Below are 24,173 nucleotides of genomic sequence, written 5' to 3'. Positions count from 1 at the left end.
TTGGGAGGCCAAGGCAGGAAGTTCACTTCAGGTCAGGAGTTGGAGACCAGCCTGGCCAACATGGCGAAACCCCCGTCTCTACTAAAAATACAAAAATTAGCCAGGCGTGGTGACAGGTGCCTGTAATCCCAGCTACAGGAGGCTGAGACAGGAGAATTGCTTGAACCCAGGAAGTGGAGGTTGCAGTGAGCCAAGATCATGCAATTGTACTCCAGCCTGGGGGACAGAGCGAGACTCCATCTCAAAAAAAAAAAAAAAAAATCGGGAAAAAAAAATCACCTAGCCTAAAAAGAAGGAAAGATAAGAATTACAGTTGGCCCTTGAACAATGCAGGAGTTAGGGACACCGATGCCCCCACACAGTCAAATCTACATATAACTTTTGACTCCAAAAATTTACTAATAGCCTACTATTGACCAGAAGCCTTACCAATAATATGAAGTCAATTAACATATCTTTTGTATGTTATTTTGTATTACATACTGTATTCTTACAACAAAGCTACAGAAAATAAAATGTTACTAACAAAATCATAAGGAAGGAAAATACATTCACAGTAATGTACTGTATTTATCAATACCATAAATTTATATCATCTGTTTCCAATATGAATAGTCTGTCTGAAATGGCAGGCAACCACAGCTGCAGACCCCAATCTATGATACATATGAAGCAATCCAACCTTTTCTTGTAACTAGTGCCACTTTGTATGGGTCCCCTAGTGTTATCAAGGTTTATGGTGTTCTACTAAAAACGATAATATGCTAGAGATTGATGATGAGAACCTTGAGAGATCACTTTTTACCGCTATATAAAATTTACTAGAGAGAAGAACTGTTCAGGACGAGAGGATTAGCATCACAACATTTAAGTGGATACTCAAAACACTTGAGTTCACAGCAAGAACAACAGGAAGTGGCTACAAAATTGTTACAGTAGTAAAGTACTTTAGTTAATGTTATGCACTTATGATTTAATACTGCATCTTTATGTCTGTAAATGTTCTGTTTGTGTGCATACGTTTTTATAAATTTTAACTTTTTATAATAGATATGTTTATATTTTATGGTAATAATAAAATAGACTAGTATCTACATATATTTTATGCATTCATGACATACCTAATTTTTTCAATATTTCTAGGCTATGCAGTTGGTCTGCATGTTTTTCAAGTCATGTAAATCTCCAAAAAATTTTCAGTATACTTATTGAAAAACAATCCACATTATTAGTGGACTCGCACAGTTCAAACCTATGTTATTCAAGGGTCAACCGTACATCCAACTTCTCAGAAACCAGGCAAGCAAGAAGATAAGTGGAGTGAGGTATTTAAAGAGTTGGGAGGAAAAAAAAAAAACCCACCAACCTAGAATTTTGGGCCCTGTGAAATTATCCTTCAAAAGTGAAGGAAAAGGCCAGGCAGAGTGGCTCACACCTGTAATCCCAGCACTTTGGGAGGCCGAGGTGGGAGGATCACCTGAGGTCAGGAGTTCAAGACCAGCCTGGCCAACATGGGGAAACCCCATCTCTACTAAAATTACAAAAATTAGCCAGGCGTGGTGGCACGCACCTGTAATCCCAGCTACTCAGGAGGCCAAGGCAGGAGAATCACTTGAACCTGGGAGGTAGAGATTGCAGTGAGCCAAGATCATGCTACTGCACTCCAGCCTGGGTGGCAGAGGGAGAATCCATCTCCAAAAAAAAAAAGGAAAAATAGACTTTCTCGGACAAAAATGGAGTGAATTTGTTGCCAGTAGACTTGCCTTGCAAGAAATGTCAAAAGAAGTCCTTCAGAGAGAATGAGAATGATATAGGTCAGACACTCAGAGGTACATCAAGAAAGAAAGAGCATCAGAGAAGGAATAAGTGAAGGTAAAATGAAATCTTTATTTTACTTATTTTTAACTAATCTAACAGATGACAGTTTAATGAAAAATAGCAACATGTATTCAAGTATGCATGTATATGTGTGTTTGTGTTTATGTATACATGAAATGAGTTAAAGCAATGATACGAGGAATGAGAGGAATTAGGAATGTCGTCTTCCTATTATAAAGTACTTAGTATAGTATTATTTGAAAGGGGCTTGGATTAGTTGTAAATGTATTTTGCAAACTCTCGGGCAACCACTGAAAAAAATTTTTTTTGCGTTTTGATTGCTGTTAAAGAAGGAGAAAAAGTTGAATCACATAAAATGCTCAATTAAAACCAAAAAAGCAGAAAAAGAATGGAAGACAAAATAAGAGAAAAAGGGCAATGAATAGAAAAAAGCAACAAATACCAGAGATACTAATCCAAATATATCAATAATCACTTTAAACTTCAGTGGTCTAAATATACAAAAGACACAGACTGTCAGACTGGATGAAAAAACAAGACCCAACTATATGTCGTCTACAGAAAGTCACTTTAAATATGAAGACACATATTGATTAAAAAGTAAAGAGATGGAGAAAGATGTATCAGACTAACAGTAATCAAAGGAAAGCAGGAGTAACTGTATTAATTTCAGACAGAACAGACTTCAAAGCAAGAAAAGTTATCAGAGACAAAGAGGGGCATTATAATGATAAAAGAGTCAACTCTCAAAAAAGACATAATCTTTAACATCTGCACATCTAACAATAGAGCATCAAAAAATGTCAGGAAAAAATTGATACAACTGCAAGGAAAAATAGATGAATTTGTTATTATAGTTGAAGACTTCAATGCCTCTCTATCAGATATGGACAGATTTAGCAGGCAGAAAATCAGTAAGGACATAGTTGAACTCAATAATACCATCAATCAACTGGATATAATGAACATATATAGACTACTTTGTCCAACAATAGTAGAAATCACATTCTCTCAAGGTCACATGGAACATTCACTAAGATAGGCCACATTCTGGGCCATGTAACACACCTTAACAAACAAATTGAAATCATACAATGTCTGCTCTCAGGCCACAGTGGAATTAAACTAGAAATCAGTTAGAGAAAACAGCTAGAAAATCCAAAAATACTTGGAGACTAAACAACACACTTCTAAATAATACATAGGCCAAAGAATATATCTCAAGAGAAAATAAAATATATTTTAACTAAATGAAAAAGAGAATACAAATTAAAATTCGTGGCATGCAGCAAAAGCAGTGTTTAGAGGGAAATTTTTAGCATTAAATGCATATACTAGAAAAGCAAAAAAATCAAAAATCAATAAGCTTCTGCTTTAGGAAACTAAAAAATTAAAGCAAATTAAATCCAAAGTAAGCAGAAGAAAAGAACAAAAATTGGAGCAGAAAGCAATGAAATTGAAAGCAAAAAATCAATAGAAAAAAATCAACAAAACCAAAAGCTCATTCTTTGAAAAAATCAATAAAAATCAGTAAGCCTCTAGCCAGGCTAACTAAAACATACTAGCCCCTGAGATGAGACCCAGATGTTTGCCTTATATTGGCAATCAATGTGCAACCACTTATGCCAGACTGGTAGACTAAAACTCATTAACATTGTTTCCTTTCTTTCATTCATTCCACCAATTAAAAAAAAAAAAACCTTAATACTGAGTACCTACTATGTGCCAAACACCATTCTAAGTGCTTGAGATTTATCACTGAATAAACACAATAAGTAAGTAAACTGTATGTTACATTAGAAGGTATCAAGTGGAAGAAAACATAGATCAGATTAAAAAGAGGACTAGGAGTTGTAATTTTTCCTTAATTTGGTATAAATTGATATATATATAAAATACTATTATTTTCATCCCTTTCTTATCGTCTTATATAACATAAATATATTAATAATAGTTAATTTTATATCACAGTATTTGAATTACAGGATAGGAAGAAGAAAAATGAACATCATCAATGACTTTGCATCCTCTTTTGGGGAAAAGGCTCGCATATTTTCCATTGTACACAGAGTAATTGTATCATGTTAGATGGAAGTATGATTTTCTTATTGACTTATTTGGAGATTAAATATGGATTATAAAAATGTATATGGCTATCAAGTTGACAAGAGGTGAACTATAATAGTTCTATGTATCAACTTGGCTATGCCGTGGCACTCAGGTATTTAAGCCAACACTAAAATAAGTGTTGCTGTAAAAGTATTATGTAGATGTGATTAACATCTATAATCAGTCAACTTTCAGGAAAAGATATAATCCTCTGTAATCTGAGTGGGCCTCATCCAGTCAGTCAAAAGGCATTAAAAGCAGAACTGAGTTTTCATAAGGAAGAAAGAATTTGCTTGTGAACTTCAGCATCAGCTCTTCCCGAGGGTTTCCAGTCTGCCAACCTGCCCTGTGAATTTTGGACACAAGTAGCCAATCACCACAATCACATAAGCCAATTCTTTGCAATAAATCTCTTAATATTAAGTATCCTACCAGCTCTGTTTCTCTGGTAGAACTCTGACTGATACAGTTAGCTACATAGAGAAAATGACATTTGGGCAAAGACTTGCAGTTAAGCATGGTGTGTACAAGGAACAGCAAAAAGGCCAGTGTGGCCGAATAAGAGTGAGCAAGGGGAGAGACGTAGGAGAGGAGGTTATTCTATTAACCATAAGATGCAGCAGAGAAAGTACAGGCTATGAGCTGAAAGGTCTCCTTCAGTATCCTTTCTATCATAAGCCAAGCCCACATCATGAGAAAAAATGATGCTACCATCATCCAAATATCTGTCCTTGTCCAAAATGGTACAAATGAATGCTCCCCATCTCCACTGTTGACAACAGCTTCTGGTTACTACAAGGAGATCTTCTGTAGCTAACTCATTTGACATTACTGCATATATTCAGAACACTCTTTGTGAGCTGTGTCATGTTGGTAGTGTCTCCACTAAGGGTATGGAACTCTGGAGCCAGGTTAGAAAGGGTTGCACCATCCAAATGTGCATCAAGAACTGACGAGCCATCTACAGGCAATGGGACAGTTTACCTGTTATCCTTGGGTAAGGAGATTTGGAGTCAAGAAGGTATAATGCTTCTAACTGGTCCCACCCAGGTGTAGTTGAAAAAATAAAGACCAGGATTCCGGATCCAAGATGACTGAATAGGAAGAGCTCTGGTCTGCAGCTCCCAGCATGATCAATGCAGAAGACAGGTGATTTCTGCATTTCCAACTCAGGTACCTGGTTCATCTCATTGGGACTAGTTGGACAGTGGGCACAGCCCACAGAGGGTGAGCTGAAGCAGGGCAGGGCATTGCCTCACCTGGGAAGTGCAAGGGATCAGGGGATTTCCCTTTCCTAGACAAGGGAAGCCGTGACAGACAGCACCTGGAAAAATGGGACACTCCCACCCAAATACTGTGCTTTTCCAACAGTATTAGCAAACCGCACACCAGGAGATTATATCCCGCACCTGGCTCAGCTGATCCCAAGCCCGTGGAGCCTTGCTTACTGTTAGCACAGCAGTCTGAGATTGACCTGCAAGGCAGCAGCCTGGCAGGGGGAGGGGTGTCCACCATTACTGAGGCTTGAGTAGATAAACAAAGCAGCTGGAGAAGCTTGAACTGGGCGGAGCCCACCACAGTTCAGCAAGGCCTACTGCCTCTGTAGTCTCCACCTCTGCAGGCAGGGCATAGCTGAACAAAGGGCAGCAGACAACTTCTGCAGACTTAAACATCCCTATCTGACAGCTCTGAAGAGAGCAGTGGTTCTCCCAGCACAGTGTTTGAGCTCTGAGAATGGACAGACTGCCTCCTCAAGTGGGTCCTTGATCTCCACGTAGCCTAACTTGGGGACACCTCCCAGTAGGGTCCGACTAACACCTCATACAGGAGGGTGCCCCTTGGGGACGAAGCCTCCAAAGGAAGGATCAGGCAGCAATATTTGCTGTTCTGCAATATTTGCTGTTCTGCAGCCTCCACTGGTGATACCCAGGCAAACAAGATCTGGAGTGGACCTCCAGCAAACTCCAACAGACCTGCAGCCGAGGGACCTGACTGTTAGAAGGAAAGCTAACAAACAGAAAGGAATAGCATCAACATCAACAAAAAGGACATCCACACCAAAACCCCATCTGTAGACCACCAACATCAAAGATCAAAGGTAGATAAAACCACAAAGATAAGGAGAAAACAGAGCAGGAAAGCTGAAAATTCCAAAAACCCAAGCACCTCTTCTCCTCCAAAGGATCACAGTTCCTCACCAGCAATGGAACAAAGCTGGATGGAGAATGACTTTGATGAGCTGACAGAAGTAGGCTTCAGAAGGTCAGTAATAACAAACTTCTCCAAGCTAAAGAACGATGTTCGAACCCATCGCAAGGAAGCTAAAACCTTGAAAAAAGATTAGACGAATGGCTACCTAGAATAAATAGTGTAGAGTAGACCTTAAATGACCTGATGAAGCTGAAAACCATGGCACAAGAACTATGTGACACATGCACAAGCTTCAATAGCCAATTCGATCAAGTGGAAGAAAGGGTATCGGTGATTGAAGATTAAATTAATAAAATAAAGTGAGAGGAGAAGTTTAGAGAAAAAAGAGTAAAAAGAAATGAACAAAGCCTCCAAGAAATATGGGACTATGTGAAAAGACCAAATCTACATTTGATTGGTGTACCTGAAACTGATGGGGAGAATGGAACCAAGTTGGAAAACACTCTGCAGGATATTATCCAGGAGAACTTCCCCAACCTAGTGAGGCAGGCCAACATTCAAATTCAGGAAATACAGAGAACTCCACAAAGCAACCCTAAGACACATGATTGTCAGATTCACCAAGGTTGAAATGAAGGAAAAAATACTAAGGGCAGCCAGAGAGAAAGACTGAGTTACCCACAAAGGGAAGCCCATCAGACTAACAGCTGATCTCTCGGCAGAAACTCTACAAGCCAGAAGAGAGTGGAGGCCAATATTCAACATTCTTAAAGAAAAGAATTTTCAACCCAGAAGTTCATATCCAGCCAAACTAAGCTTCATAAGCAAAGGAGAAATAAAATACTTTACAGACAAGCAAACCCTGAGAGATTTTGTCACCACCAGGCCTGCCTTACAGGAGCTCCTGAAGGAAGCACTAAACATGGAAAGGAACAACCGCTACCAGGAACTGCAAAAACATACCAAATTGTAAAGACTGTCAATGCTAGGAAGAAACTGCATCAACTAACGGACAAAATAACCAGCTAACATCATAATGACAGGATCAAATTCACACATAACAATATTAACCTTAAATGTAAATGGGCAAAATGCCCCAATTAAAAGACACAGACTGGCAAATCAGATAAAGGGTCAAGACCCATCAGTGTGCTATATTCAGGAGACCCATCTCACATGCAGAGACATACATAGGCTCAAAATAAAGGGATAGAGGAAGATCTACCAAGCAAATGGAAAGCAAAAAAAAAAAAAAAAGCAGGGTTGCAATGCTAGTCTCTGATAAAACAGACTTTAAACCAACAAAGATCAAAAGAGACAAAGAAGGCCATTACATAATGGTAAAGGGATCAATTCAATAAGAAGAGCTAACTATTCTAAATATATATGCACCCAATACAGGAGCACCCAGATTCATAAAGCAAGTCCTTAGAGACCTTAAAAGAGACTTAGACTCCAACCCAGTAATCATACGAGAGGTTAATAACCCACTGTCAATATTAGACAGATCAACGAGACAGAAGGTTAACAAGGATATTCAGGACTTGAACTCAGCTCTGCACCAATAGACATCTACAGAACTCTCCACCCCAAATCAACAGAATATACATTCTTCTCAGCACCACATCACACTTATTCCAAAATTGACCACACAGTTGAAAGTAAAGCACTCCTCAGCAAATGTAAAGAACAGAAATCACAACAATCTGTCCCTTAGACCACAGTGCAATCAAATTAGAACTCAGGATTAAGAAACTCACTCAGAACCACACAATTACATGGAAACTGAACAACCTGTTCCTGAATGACTACTAGGTACATAACGAAATGAAAGTAGAAATAAAGATGTTCTTTGAAACCAATGAGAACAAAGACACAACGTACCAGAATCTTTGGGACACATTTAAAGCAGTGTGTGGAGGGAAATTTATAGCACTAAATGCCCACAAGAGGAATCAGGAAAGATCTAAAATCGACACCCTAACATCACAATTAAAAGAACTAAAGAAGCAAGACCAAACAAATTCAAAAGCTAGCAGAAGGCAAGAAATAACTAAGATCATAGATGGGCATGGTGGTGGGCGCCTGTAGTCCCAGCTACTCTGGAGGCTGAGGCAGTAGAATGGCGTGAACCCGGGAGGCGGAGCTCACGGTGAGCCCAGATCAAACCACTGCACTCCAGCCTGGGTGACAGAGCGAGACTCCGTCTCAAAAAAAATAAATAAATAATAAAATAAATAAATAAATAAATAACTAAGACGAGAGCACAACTGAAGGAGATAGAGACACAAAAAAAAACCTTCAAAAAATCAATGAATCCAGGAGCTGGTTTTTTGAAAAGATCAACAAAATTGATAGACCGCTAGCAAGACTAATAAAGAAGGAAAGAGAGAAGAATCAAATAGACACAATAAAAAGTGATAAAGGGGATATCACCACCGATCCCACAGAAATACAAACTACCATCTGAGAATACTATAAACACCTCTATCCAAATAAACTAGAAAATCTAGAAGAAGTGGATAGATTCCTGGACACATACACCCTCCCAAGACTAAACCAGGAAGAAGTGGAATCTCTGAATAGACCAATAACAGGCTCTGAAATTGACGCAATAATTAATAGCCTACCAACCAAAAAAAGTCCAGGACCAGATGGATTCACAGCCAGATTCTACCAGAGCTACAAAGAGGAGCTGGTACCATTCCTTCTGAAATTATTCCAATCAATAGAAAAAGAGGGAATCCTCCCTAACTCATTTTATGAGGCCAGCATCATCCTGATACCAAAGCCTGGCAGAGACACAACAAAAAAAGAGAATTTTAGACCAATATCCCTGACGAACATCGATGTGAAAATCCTCAATAAAATACTGGCAAACTGAATCCAGCAGCACATCAAAAAGTTTATCCAGCACGATCAAGTTGGCTTCATCCCTGGGATGCAAGGCTGGCTCAACATATGCAAATGAATAAACATAATCCATCATATAAACACAACCAATGACAAAAACCACATGATTATTCCCATAGATGCACAAAAGGCCTTCAACAAAATTCAACAGCCCTTCATGCTAAAAACTCCCAATAAACTAGGTACTGATGGAGTGTATCTCAAAATAATAGGAGCTATTTATGACAAACCCACAGCCAATATCATACTGAATGGGCAGAAACTGGAAGCATTCCCTTTGAAAACTGGCACAACACAGGGATGCCCTCTCTCACCACTCCTATTCAACATAGTGTTACAAGTTCTGGCCAGGGCAATCAAGGAAGAGAAAGAAATAAAAGGTATTTAATTAGGAAAAGAGGAAGTCAAATTGTCCCTGTTTGCAGATGACATGACTGCATATTTAGAAAACCCCATCATCTCAGCCCAAATCTCCTTAAGCTGATAAGCAACTTCAGCAAAGTCTCAGGATACAAAATCAATGTGCAAAAATCACAAGCATTCTTATACACCAATAACAGACAAACAGAGAGCCAAATCATGAGTCAACTCCCATTCACAATTGCTACAAAGAGAATAAAATACCTAGGAATCCAACTTACAAGGGATGTGAAGGACCTCTTCAAGGAGAACTACAAACCACTGCTCAACAAAATAAAAGAGGACACAAACAAATGGAAGAACATTCCATCCTCATGGATAGGAAGAATCAATATCATGAAAATGGCCATACTGCCCAAAGTAATTTATAGATTCAATGCCATCCCCATCAAGCTACCAACAACTTTCTTCACAGAATTGGAAAAAAACTACTTTAAAGTTCATGTGGAACCAAAAAGAGCCCATATTGCCAAGACAATCCTAAGCAAAAAGAACAAAGCTGGAGGCATCATGCTACCTGACTTCCAACTATACTACAAGGCTACAGTAACCGAAACAGCATGATAATGGTACCAAAACAGATATATAGGCTAATGGAACAGAACAGAGGCCTTAGAAATAACACCACACATCTACAACCATCTGATCTTTGACAGACCAGACAAAAACAAGAAATGGGGAAAGGATTCTCTATTTAATAAATGGTGCTGGGAAAACTGGCTAGCCATATTGGAAAGCTGAAACTGAACCCCTTCCTTACACCTTATACAAAAATTAATTCAAGATGGATTAAGGACTTAAATATGAGACCTAAAACCATAAAAACCCGAGAAGAAAACCTAGGCAATACCATTCAGGACATAGGCATGGGCAAGGACTTCATGACTAGAACACCAAAAGCAATGGCAACAAAAGCCAAAATAGACAAATGAGATCTAATTAAACTAAAGAGCTTCTGCACAGCAAAAGAAACTACCATCAGAGTGAACAGGCAACCTACAGAATGGGAGAAAATTTTTGCAATCTACCCATCTGACAAAGGGCTAATATCCAGAATCTACGAAGAACTTAAACAAATTTACAAGAAAAAAACAACCCCATCAAAAAGTGGGCGAAGGATATGAGCAGACACTTCTCAAACAAAGACATTTATGCAGCCAACAGACACATGAAAAAATGCTCATCATCACTGGCCATCAGAGAAATGCAAATCAAAACCACGATGAGATACCATGTCACACCAGTTAGAATGGCGATCATTAAAAAGTCAGGAAACAACAGATGCTGGAGAGGATATGGAGAAATAGGAACACTTCTACACTGTTGGTGGGACTGTAAACTAGCTCAACCATTGTGGAAGACAGTGTGGTGATTCCTCAAGGATCTAGAACTAGAAATACCATTTGACCCAGCCATCCAATTATTGGGTATATACCCAAAGGATTATAAATCATGCTACTGTAAAGACACATGCACACATATGTTTATCACGGCACTATTCACAATAGCAAAGACTTGGAACTGACCCAAATGTCCATCAATGATAGACTGGATTAAGAAAATGTGGCACATATACACCAGGGAATACTATGCAGCCATAAAAAAGGATGAGTTCATGTCCTTTGCCAGGGACATGGATGCAGCTGGAAACCATCATTCCGAGCAAACTATCACAAGGCAGAAAACCAAACACCACATGTTCTCACTGATAGTTGGGAACTGAACAATGAGAACACTTGGATACAGGGCGGGGAACATCACACCCCGGGACCTGTCATGGGATGGGGGACAGGGGGAGGGACAGCATTAGGAGAAATACCTAATGTAAATGAGTTAATGGATGCAGCAAACCAACATGGCACATGTATACCTATGTAATAAGCCTGCATATTGTGCACATGTACCCTAGAACTTAAAGTATAATAAAAAGAAGTTAAAAATTAAAAAAATGAAAAATAAAATTAAAATAAAGACCAGGCAGTATCAAAGGCAGATAATGACAAGTTGGGTGCATGAAGCCTAATAAGATACCTTGTCAAGGCTTCCTAGCCTCTTACTTGCCCCAGCAAAAAGAAGAATGCCAAATTTTCCTAACTACAAAGATTATCAAAATAATAATAATTTTAAGTATATTTATTAACATGTAAAAATGTTCATGATTATATAAAGTGAAGAAAAGGCAACATAATCATATTTAATGTATACACTATTCCCAGATGTATCTGAATTTCATAAACATTAACATTTGAAAAAATGAATTTCTTAGCGTTTAGGAAATAGGATATCTACAAAGAAACAAGTTAAATGCACACACCAAAAAAACTGTAAAATGCCATTTGGTTGTTGTGGTTACAGGTAATTTTTATTTTCTTCTTTTCACTTCCTGTATCTTCTTTGCCTATAACAGTATGTATTGCTCTAATAACAAAATTGTTTAAAAACTCCTTCATGTACATGAAGCACTCCTAGCTCCTCAAAAAAGTGATTTGACACTTTTAATCTCAAGCAAGCTGAAACAGAGCTTTTCCAGCCTGCTTTTGCACATGGGAAAGTATAAAGCTCAAAGGAGTTAGGTCACTTACGCAGTGTCATACATCGTGGTGTGTAAGCCCAGCCAAGACAGGCGTCTGGGGGTCCCGAAGGTCCTCTCCTTGATAGCACACTAGTTTTGTGCCATTGCCTCAGCCCATGCACCCCCTAAAAGTGAGGCTCAGCTAACCCCTTGCCCTTACCTCTGCCAGGCGGGAGTGCTTGTGGACATTCTCGCCTTTTTGCACGCTTGGAGCCAGCTGCTGCAGGACACCCCTGCTGCTTGTCAGTGCTCTCGTCAGCCGGGCAAACTTCCCCCAGCCTGAAGCAAGTGGAAGAGTGAAAAGACAGGGTCAACCACATCCCAAACGTGCACAGACATTCACATTACAAGTTATAGTGTCAGAAACAGACACCCCCAATGCCCTCCTAAGCTCCCATGAGTCACTCTGCATCCCTGCAAGCAAGACTCACTGCTCAGAAAAGCACCTTGTGTGTCACAATTTGCTTTTCCCCTGCACTTTCACTTCATCCTAATCATAGTTTGTGAAATTGGTAGAGCACGTTTTAGTACCATTTTACAAGTCGGGAGACTAAGACACAGAGTGCCTGGACAATGAGAAAGAGTCTAGAACATCTCTCCACTCTGGCCCAAGCCTTCTTCAGAAGATAATATCGGGTAATTGAGATGTTTCTCTGACTTGGTAACTTGGCTCAGGCTGTTCCCAGTCCCCAGGCTATCTGATCTTGCAGAAACAGCTGGTTCTGCATTTTAAATGGACAAGCTAGTCAAATGGCCATTCTAGGCATTACCTTCTCCAAGGCCAGAGGAATAAGAAATGATTTCTACCCCTGGGTAGGTGGGGAAAAAGCAGTGGTAGATTTTAGTCTGCTTTAGGATGGGAGAAAGATGGTTGGTGACAGGTCTTTACTGAGAATTGAAGATGTCTGAGTGATCTTGACACCTTTTAAAGGCCCCCAAAGACAATTGTCCATTTCAACACTCAACTACCCATCCGTATCAAGGTTATGACCATGGCAGTTGCCCCATGAGACCCTTGAAGTCCTGTCAGTATTCTCAAGACCAGGCTTGGGTTTTAGGAGCTCCAAAAACCCAGATGTGGGGTATACAGCAAATAAACAGAGCACGCAACTATTTTTACATTACAGCTAAAAGCAGGACTAGGTGATTTTATTTTTTTATATCCTTTAGGGTTTAGAAGCATTCAGCACCTTCCAGTAGAAATCTCATCTGCCAAATTTTACCCTGGAGCAACTTTCCAAGATAGACTTGTAGAATCCAGAGGACAATGGAGTTAAACAGAAAAATGTCCATATTTTATTTTTCTACACAACCTATGAGAATAATAAACTGGATAAATTTTTGTCAATATAATAAGAATAGCAAATCAGCTCCTTTTTATCTCATTCCAGAAGTGCCAGGCTTTAATAAAAAGCCAGTAGTGCTTTCATCCACCCTAATGCCACAAAGCAGAAACGTGGAACTGCTGGGGTTGGCTTGAAAAGATACACATAGTTGTTTGACTGTGTGTGTGGGGGTGTCCCATTAATGTTAACAGGAGGGGACAGCATGGACTCTGGGGTGTTTGACATCTCCCCCAGTGTCAATGAATGTGCTATGGGAACTATGAACTAAGATTTTTTAAAAGTTACTTTCAGAGGCAGGCTCTACTTCAGCTTAAAATAAAGCTGAAACTGGATTCCAAAAAGCTTTTCGAGAAGAGCAGAGAGTTTATTTTTCAGTCAGTTGTGTATGTAAACATCAGCAAGGGCTCTGCACCCACCCTACCACCACCACCAGCAGGATCTATATACTGTGAGAACAATGATGAGAGGGAGCTGGCAGGGCGGGTGCCCCAAACCCCTTGGTTCATCACCTAATATAACATAAAAGAATAAAAAGGAATATCCCTGGACCTCTGGGCATTTCCCTAGACTCAGGATAGCCCCTCACTCTCTGGCCTAGCTCTGATTCTCTTCGCAAGAGTGGGCTCTTAAAAGAATGGGCTCTCAGCTGGCTGAGCAAGGGCATGGGAAGGTGAGTGGGTGTTGAAAAGGAAATGGATGAACAGTGTGAAATTTGCATTATACTTCTACCCAGCATGGGCAGGAAGGAAGGAAATAAGTTTTCTCCCAAGTTCCCAAACCCATATTTTCCTCCCTGCTCTATAGATACTTTATAATGGCAATCGTGCCTCACCAGATGAAAAAATAGATTCATTCACTCATGTGTCAATTTTATAAACATAACTACTATGTACCAGGCATGGTACTAGATACTAGAGATACTAACATGAGTAAGACACAGATTCTGGCCTCAGAGAGCACACACTCTAGCAGGGAAGACTGACAATTAAGAAATCATGACATAGTGAGCTAAGTTCTATGACAGGCATGAGTACAGAATGCTGTGGCCAAGACTGTCAAAAGGAGGCATATCTAATCCAGGCTGGGGAGTAAAAGCAGGTTTCCTGGAGGAGATGGCACTAGAGCAAAGTTTTGAACAATGAGTAAGAATTAGGTAGACTTAAGGAAAGAAAGATATCCCACACAGAAGGAACAGCACCTACAAAGGCAGAAAATTATAAAACAGGGTAATATGACAGTGAAGAACAAGACATTCTGAATGGCTGGATAAAGGGCCATGGCTTATAAGTGGGAAGGGGATGCCAGGTGTGTCCTGAGATGATGCTAAACAGGTTGGTAGGGGCCCAACCAAGAAGAGCCTGGACAGTAAAAACCTAGAAGGTAAGTTAAGAAATTTGAACTTCATCCTGAAACCCACTGAGAGCCACTGAAGGACTTTACATTTGGTGAGGAGGGAGATACACATGCCAATTTGCATTTTAAATGAACAGAACAACAAAGTGGATAGTGGGCTGGAAAAAAAAAAAGACTGACAGATAGAAGATACGTCAGGACAACAGGCAAGAGACCATGTAGGCCTGGACCAATGCTGTGGCCCGGGCCAGGGGTCAAGGGGAGACTTGAGGGCAGCTACAGAGTCAGGACTTTGAAAAAAATAGCTACAGAGGAAAAGAAGAAGCAACCTAGGAGGCTCCTGAGTTTCTGGTTTGGGTGACGACTGGGGGTGACAGCTATTCAATGAGATTAAAGACATAGGAAGAACAAACCAGTTTGGTGGAAGATAATACGTACAATTTGGACCAACAATGTCCCTTGTAGCAGACCCATCAGAAGAATCAGTCCTGGAGAAAGTGAAACTCCTATTGTCCAAAAGGCCAAGTGGGAGGGGACAACCCAAATTGAACTTAGCTCAAAATGGTCTTGCTCAGGGGAAACCAGATAGTCATTTTCCGCGTGATTCATCGTCATCCTTCAAGGAAGGATACTGGCCTACCCCAGCAGACTTACCTGCTCCCTGTATTGAACCCCCACTTGCTTTAGGCAGGCATATATTAGATCATTGACTGTGCTTTACTGTTTTATTTGCTTACCTGTCTATCCCTTCTCCCAAATAGACTCAGAGGCTCTATCGCAGGTGTTTCCTTGTGTCCAGCACTTAGCATGAGGCCAGGCACCCAACAGGTGAATACAATAGGTATATTGGACAAATAAAGAACAAATTTTTTTTTCTCTCATCACCCTACTTCTGTCTGGGTTTCCAATAGATATAAAGTCCCAAAGGATAGGCAGCCCATTTCACAAACACTCTTCACTTTCAGGGGATATTTCTGTGCCTCTCTTTTGCCAGGCATTTTTCTGCACCCACTCCTCCAATTATATCCCACTTGGAAGTTCAACACTGAATTGAGCTCAAATGAAGAAACCCCTGGCCCAGGATTCTTCCAGTTCTACCACAAATGTCACCAGCAAGTTAGGCATAACAGGGCTGTGGAGGCCATGAGAAAATTGAAACCATACCATGATTAGGAAAATGAGAGGGGAAGTAGGCAAGAGCAGAAGAGGAAGAGTATAGAGAGAAAAAAGACCAAGGAGGGGAACACAGTACACAATCTAGCAATCAGCTAAAAGGTATTTACTGGATCTTTTCTCCATTCTCAGGAATAGAGAAATGGCTTTTCCCCTGTCTTGATCCCACAATGCCTAGTGGATGTCAACTTAGCTGAGCCACCGATGAGCCTGAATCTTTCTTTTTCAGGCCAGAAGAGATGGTGCTGGGATGAGTTAGAATTCCAACTCCTCTGAGAATAAGTCCAGGGGTACCAAAAAGGACAGAGGCCAGCCTTGTCCTGAGATACAGGGTCAGAAATTCAGAGTTGCTGATAGCATAATCCAAACACCCAGCAAAGAATAGTGGACACAGATTACAGCATGGAGAGTCAGTGAGGACCACTGCCTAAGCATCCTCAAGTCTCCTCCCACAATCTTTTCCTTACCAATGTATAAAGAACCAAAAATCTAGAATAGCTTCCTCAAGTAGCAGTCACTAAATCATCACTTTCCCGTCAACCTAAGGGCAGAGACATAAAATATTAACATTGAAGAGGGCTGGGGCCTGCAACTTGTGTCTATTACTATTTCTCCCATGTCCAACGTGAAGACACATGGAGAAGGGTCAACAGTTACAACAGTTTGCCGGAGCCTTCATCCTTCAATATTCTACATCTCTGGCTCTTAGAAACCTACTCCGAAGTTTTGCATTCCTTTTGTTGTCTGTATTTGGCTCAAGTTTAACTCTGCATTTAGAAGTAAACATGTGAATCTTTGAAAATGAATTTGCTCCTTTAATATGAGATTAGTTGGTGGGATAATAGAGAAAACAAGAGGATTGACTCATCCTTTGGTGAGCAATGTAAAGAGAGAAAATTCTGAGCTTTACACTCTAATTCTATACTCATTTGCCCAACCCTGCTGGCTCAGAAGACAGAATGCAACAGAAACATATCCCACAGCCTACTCCCAATTATTTATAACAAAAGAAAAAGCAAGAGAAGGAACAAATGAAATCACTGGAGCATCAGAGATTCTCATTTTAGGCAGGAATTCCTACCTACTCCCTCATTCAGCCTTTACGCGCGCGCACACACACACACACACACCCCAGAGCTGTTAGCAAACGGCAAACCTAACTTGACTTTCATTCCCTTCTCCCTGCCATCCGTGGGCACTATTTGTCAGAGAGTAAGAGAATTACTGTCAAAAGACAGAGAGGAAAGTGAAGATGAGGAAGTCAGAGGCCTAACTAGCTCATAAAAAGGATGGTGAGAACTGGTACACCAAATGACAGAGGGGGCTCGAAGCATTTGCAGGACCTATCCCCTGTGCCTGAGGCTCTGGGTAGAAGAGAAGTTACTTTGTGTCAGATCCTGAAATAGGCTACTGTCAATTATCCCATGTGTTGGATCCTTTGTGGGTGATTTGTGGGAAAACTAGGGGCACAAACTGGCTTCTTGCATCACTATCAGGACGCACCCACCCCAGCCCCAAGTCCCCAAATTAGGTACTACATGATCTGAGAAAACAAAGTAATTTTAAAGACAATTTGAACACAACTGATTTAAAAGGCTAATATGGTGGTGGGAAAACATCCCATGGGACAATGCCAAAGCGCAATTATCTGGGAATTTTCTGGGATTTTAGATTATCCACATTTCCATTCCATCTCCAAAGTGAATTCTAAACAAGCCTAAGTCAGCAAGACTCTTAATGGTGACTGAGGTGCTGTACTGAAAACCCAGCTGGTCTCCTGGAAACAAGCTGCTGAGAGTACATCCAAGAAGAAATGTCAAGCCAGGAGAACAACCCAGCCACATGGCAGCATACTTTCTAGGCTCTAGATTTGATCCCTGGAGCCAAAACTGCAGTTTATAAACTTAAAATAACAAGGCCTAGAGAATTATCATGCGCTTCCATCATAAACACACTAATATAAAGTTTGACTTGTCCTAAGCCAACCACCAAACCACAGTGGGCCAGGGGCGTGATGACATGGCAAGTGGGGAGGTCTGAACATATCTGCCATGGCATTTGAAATGGATAGACTTATAAAGCCATGTCTTTCAGGAGCATTAAGTGTGGTCTACTAGCGGGATTCCTACATCGAGGACTAACGTGTGTGTGTGTATGTGTCAAATTTTTATGAATCAAGCCACAAGTTACTCCTATTTATTTCGCTGACAAAAACAATTAATATCTGGTCCCCTCAGCCAAGAAGAAACGGAGTAAATGTGTGTGTATGTCCTCATGAGTGTCTGTAAGTATGTATGTGTGTGTACCAAAACTCTTATCAGCAAAGAAATGCATCACTGAGGCAGGTTAAATGAAGCGGAGCATTTTATTCCTGGAAAATAAACCTAAGTAAGTCCCACTACATCACTCTGATTTATCCCTCTTCAGGTTTCATGAGCATCAAATGCAGGCACCTACATGCCAGGTACGGAGCATTCTGTTAGGTATGCTTTTCCTACTAAATAACACCAGCACATCACCTGCGAATGTTCCAGTGGTAATAAAAACAAAACATTTTGATTCAGCCAAATCACATATCTTAAGTTTTTAAGAGAAAAATTCCAAAAATAAGTGTCAAAATATTCAATTGCCTTCAAAATATTACTTATGAGTTTATTAGATTAAAAAAGCAACTGGCCTTTCTATATGGTAACAAGATGGTACTTAACCATGAGTGAACCCACTGCTGCGAAATAGCTACTGCACTGAGAAATCTTCAAATTAGAAACTAGAAATCAGGCAATCATGAATCTGTAAGAAAAGGGAGACTTCAGGTGGCTGAAACACTGGTTGAGAGACTTTGCATCTGCTGCAGTCTTAAAACCAAAAGGCAGGCTGAAATTGATTTATTGAGCTATCAGACAGTTTTAAAAAATAGGATGTGCTGGTATTAGCAGTACCATGCTCTGAATTCCATAAATGTGAGTGTCTAAATGTGCCAGGATTTTAAATACCCTCAGAGGACACAGCCCTTGAGAGAGCATCTACATAATGCTTTTTATTTCTTAACAACAAAAATTTTGTCACATCAAAAATAATATGTCTCAGTTTAACTCTCCCCTGGACTCCACTCTCATCTCTTTGCTACATCTCAGAAAACCACAAGGAGTGGAGGTCTCCAGCAGAGCTGAAAAATCAACCACAGAGCCAGGTAGCACTGCAACATGAAAAAGCTCCTAGCCTCTTGGTTATCTTGAGTGTAATCTATGAACGAGGGATGTGAAAGAGGTGCTATGTCACCCCCTAATCCCAAACCTCTGGGACTAACATGCCATCTTTTTTATATCCTGATGAGCTGGACCTCTTCGGGGATACAGTTGTTCCAGAAATCCTGAGCCATCTCCTTTCCTGGGTCCCCCATGTTATGCAAACAATACATGCATGTGATATGGCTGAGGTGAGTGCTAAAATCTGTGATCACACAACTGTTTAAATGACCCATATAGAAATGTTACTCAGGACCCTGGCTTCATTAATGTCATGTTCCAAATGAATTAACCAGTCACAGACTTAATCAACCACAGATGCAAAGACGTGTTAAAGTCTGCTTTAACAATCTTGAAGTGCTAGAATTCAGTCAAATCTAAGAAAGTTTATATATAAAGCATATATATGTAGCATATATATGTAGCCATAGACCATCTCATTGGTATGACTGACATTTGTTATGTGAAAACTTGAAAAGATTCTGATGATACTAGTTGCCAAACTATCTTCTTCTGCCTAACTAATATCAGAAAGCGTTAATTATTAAAGGTACGAAATTGATTCAAATGCTTTCCTAAACAAAGTGTTTTTTTCTCTCCTTCTCCTACCCCGATACACTCCAGAATAACAGTGCTTTGCTCTATACAAATTAAAGTTAGAATCTTGAGGCTTCTAAAGTGATTGCCTTGACAACCTTAAATGCTCTGTAACGAGAGCCACAATAAAGACAAAAAAGGCATAAATGTATTTGTACAAGTCAGAATTACAAACCTTTACATGAATCATCCTCAATTGGCTGTTTGAAAGCTGTTATGTCACTGAAAGTGCAAAGAAATAAAACCACTTTATCCTGTTCGTTTCGAATTGGAGCAATTTTCACAAAGAACCACACAGGTGTCCCTGAAAGGAATATCAAAAGGTTGGTCAGTAATTTGCATTCTCATTTGAAGGGCTATGGAAGCAAAGACTTGGGAATGAATAGGTACAAATATTAATTCATTTTTTAAATAGTCTTATTCCTTCAAGTGCTGGGTTATCACACCATAAATTTTTTTTCTTGCTGGAATAAAAACTTTCACAGTGACTATTCAGTGAGGGATTTCTCCTGTTCAACTAAGTTTCTAAGTGCAGATCTCTTAAACTGTAAAACAGTTAGGAAATAGGTTGAAAATCCCACCTGATCTTATGGAAGAAACTTAGGTACAAAGACCTAGAGACTTACCTTAGACCACATAATGGACAGTAAATAGTAGGGGCCAAGACAGGCCCTGCCAACCATGGCCAGCAGACCATGCCAACTCAAATTTCAAACCTCATCCATTGCTAAAGGATCCCAGGGTCAAAATCCAGTTTAGGAATCCACCAATTTGACTCACATGACCAATCACACATGGGCCAGAAACCATATTTCTTCTTTTTTTTTAGACTCCCAGGCTGGAGTACAATGGTGCAATCTCGGCTCACTGCAACCTCTGCCTCCTGGGTTCAAGTGATTCTCTCGCCTCAGCCTCCCGAGGTAGCTGGGATTACAGGCACCCACCACCATGCCCGAGTAATTTTTGTATTTTTAGTAGAGGCGGCCAGGGTGCTCTCGAACTCTCAACCTCCAGTGATCTGCCCACCTTGGCCTCCCACAGTGCTGGGATTACAGGCATGAGCCACTGTGTCCAGGCCAGAAATTATATTTCTACATCCCTCTCCTTAAAATAAAAATCTACAAAATCCAGTACAATGGTAAATGACAAGGCATTGAAGAAGGAAAGGAACACCACAATGATTCCCCCATACAAAGCTCTCCAGAAAAGGAGGATTCCAAGCAGGTTTGGGCTTCGATCACATTAGTGCCATAGGAGGCTCAGTGAATGTGTTTCAATATCAACCCTTGTTCCTGGGCTAGAGTGGAGGATAAACAAGCTCTTCCTAAGCACTGTCTTCATCCATGGAAGGAGATAGGCAGGGCTATTCTGACTGGCTTCTCAGAGAGGGTACTCACTCAGGTATCAACAGTCAAATATCTGCACAGTCACTTGCTGGCTTCCCAAAAATAATAAGGAAAATAAATAAACATTTTCTAGCCATAGAGAAGATATCACAGCAAGAAGCACCAATTTATTCTATGATACGAAATTAAAAGAGACACAAAGCAATCCTATGTTCTTTTCTTCCTAGTTCTTATATTCTGGTTCCTACAACAGCATCTAGAAGAACTGAATAACTATTTGTTGAATTTTGCATAACTGGAATAATACTTAGCAAACTATTTTATAACCATTTGCAAATCAAAATAAAGTAGCTATTTCCCCATGCTAAGTAATAGTTTCCTATGTAGCCGGCACTGTGCTCAGCATTTTACATATATTATTTTGTGAGATAGAGAGCAGACAACTCACTGAATCTTGGAGATGAAAATAGATCCTCAAGATCACCTGGCTTTCTCTGTCCACAATCACATCAAACTCTGTACTATATACCAGGGACAGACAGACATCTCTAATTAACATTAGGCTTAGTTATCCAATCTAGCTTGACAACAGCTACTTTACAGATTTGGCTATACCACCTATTCACGTGTCAGTAGTGATAACCCTGAAATGTACAAACAGGCAGCAAGTAGATACAATGGAAATGTGTTCTCCTTAAATCTTGATTATCTACGTATTCCTCTATAGTTAATTTTAACCTTCTTTCCATTCTCTTTGCATAATTTTCAGCTGCCAGTTTCTACGAGTTCTGCAAATACCAACAGATTATAATGTCACCTTAAGAAGTGTTTTGAAAGAAAATTCTACCATATAAAAATCATAAATAGCATTTCAAAGTCAAGAATATGACCTTTGAATTGTTCACTGTTTTTGGAAGTATATATTACTATTCCTCCCAGTCTTTTCCTCAGAATCTACAGGACTTTAAACCATTTTCAATTAAGCAACAGAAAACTCAAAGTGAAGTGTCATAGCAATTAAGCTTATATCCTCACAGCTCTCAATTGTACCCTATCTGTTAAGGCAAAAACACACAAATCAAAAAAACCATTTTGGGGGGGCTCTAAAAAAATTTAAGCATTTTTTCAGATGATAAACCAGAAAATACTGCTAATTACTCCCCACTTAACAGGTGAATTTGTTTAAACTGTGTCTCTCTGTTGCCCAGGCTGGAGTACATCGTGAGTGGGTTCCTGTCATCTGATTTATTACTAATTTGACAAATGTATTACTAATTTGACCAATTAGTAATAAATCAGGTGACAGGAACCCACTCATGATGTCTACTCCTAGAATCTCCAGAACCCTCCCCTCCCAGCTGCAGTCCTGCAGCCCATCACTGCACTGCACCGGCTGGGCCTGATGCCTGGGAACTTGCTCATTCTTCATGTTTCATTTATGACTACAAGGGTGGATGACACTAAGCCACATCTTCAAGATCATGAAAACCATTTTATTAGTCATACTGGAAGGCCTTTTTCATTTGTCCACAGTTCAAGCTCATCATGAATGAACTGTCCCCTCTTAACAGGTCCATTTGTTTAAAGTATGTCTCTCTGTCACCCAGGCCGCACGATCTCGGCTCACTGCAACCTCCACGCCCTGGATTCAAGCGATTCCCCTGCCTCAGCCTCCTGGGTAGCTGGGACTACAGGTGCATGCCACCACACCTGGCTAATTTTTGTATTTTTGGTAGAGGTGGTGTTTCACTATGTTGGCCAGGCTGGTCTCGAACTCCTGACCTCAGGTGATTCTCCTGCCTCAGCCTCCCAAAGTGCTGGGATTACAGGTGTGAGCCACTGCACCTGGCCATGTTCCCTGATTAAACACATACTACTCTGACCATTCCTTTGCAGTATCTAAATATATATCTTGTAACAAAAATTCATACAATCAAGAAATACTGCCTTAGAGTTCATTTTGAGCTAAACATAGGGGCTTTTTGAGGGAAAGGACCTCCTTTTTTCCTGATCTGGTGTTTCTCTGTGGAAGAACATCTTTCAATGTAACTTTTCCTGGGTTGGTTGGTAATCTGGGAGACAAGAGCTGGATATGTGTAGCTTGGCCCCTTCTCTGCTTTGCTCCCCTACCCTATAAAGGGGGAAAGGCAAAAGGCAGGAAGGATGGCTGGTAGGAGGAGAAGCCTGCAGTTCTCCAGTACTACCTGTGACTTGCAGGTAACTCTGTCTGATTCTAGGGTTCACTTTTAGAAACTCACTTGCCCACAGGTATAAACTGTATTCCCTAGGATCAGCTTTATTAGTCATAAAAGTAATAACTTATCCTCTATTGCAGCAGTCCCCAACCTTTTTTGGCACCAGGGACTGGTTTCATGGAAGACAATTTTTCCATGGACTAGGGTGGGGGGATGATTTCAGGATTAAACTGTTCCATCTCAGATCATCAGGCCATTAGATTCTCATAAGGAGCAGGCAACCTTGCATACACAGTTCACAATAGGGTTCGTGCTTCTATGAGAATCTAATGCCACTGCTGATCTGACAGAAGGTGGAGCTCAGGTGGTAATGCTCGCTCAGCTGCCGCTCACCTCCTGCTATGTGGCCCAGTTCCTAACAGGCCATGGACTAGTAGCAGTCTGTGGCCTGGGAGCTGGGGACCCCTGCTATATTGGCCTGATTCCTTTATCTCTCTCAATTGGTTCTGATCATGGACAGGGAAGTTAAGTGTTATGTACTGGCTGCCTTAAAGCTTAACAGCTAACGACTGTTTCTTTAAATAGATCATAATACACTCCAAGGGCAAGAGAACTGATCTACTTTCTCTGTCTTACCACCAGGCACCCCTACTTCCTGGCATTCAGTGTAGTATTATGCACAGGGTCATGTGAAGCCATTGCATCACTCCACTCCAGGGAGTGCTGTCATGGAGTTGCACAACAGCCTTGGTGCGTTAGATGCTCTAGGAGTGCTAAATTTAAAAAAATAAATCCTACATCCAGTGTTTTCAGTCCCAAACTATCACTACCCAAACAGTCTAGGAAAGCGAGTAGAATGGGCTTAAATTTTCATTTCTGGAATTCTTTCAGAAGAGAACATAAGTCCCTCCTAG

General features: G+C 40.4%; 1 protein-coding gene across 2 annotated transcripts in view; it reads right to left on the bottom strand.

The window, feature by feature from the left end:
- The window catches only part of KCNH1 (potassium voltage-gated channel subfamily H member 1), a 461,331-nt gene that overhangs the window by 397,347 nt on the left and 39,811 nt on the right, over positions 1-24,173 (bottom strand). For both annotated transcript variants that reach the window (XM_055233917.2, XM_055233918.2), the window contains exons 4-5: positions 19,894-20,022; positions 12,165-12,283 (exon numbers count right to left, since the gene is read on the bottom strand). In XM_055233917.2, the coding sequence (XP_055089892.1) occupies positions 12,165-12,283; positions 19,894-20,022 (248 nt within the window). The remainder of the gene's footprint in view (positions 1-12,164; positions 12,284-19,893; positions 20,023-24,173) is intronic.

The sequence above is a fragment of the Symphalangus syndactylus genome, chromosome 19 (assembly GCF_028878055.3).
Source record: "Symphalangus syndactylus isolate Jambi chromosome 19, NHGRI_mSymSyn1-v2.1_pri, whole genome shotgun sequence".
In the NCBI taxonomy this organism is placed as follows: Eukaryota; Metazoa; Chordata; class Mammalia; order Primates; family Hylobatidae; genus Symphalangus; species Symphalangus syndactylus.
The sequence above is the reverse complement of the archived record's forward strand: the minus strand, read 5'-3'. Positions and strand labels throughout refer to the sequence as shown.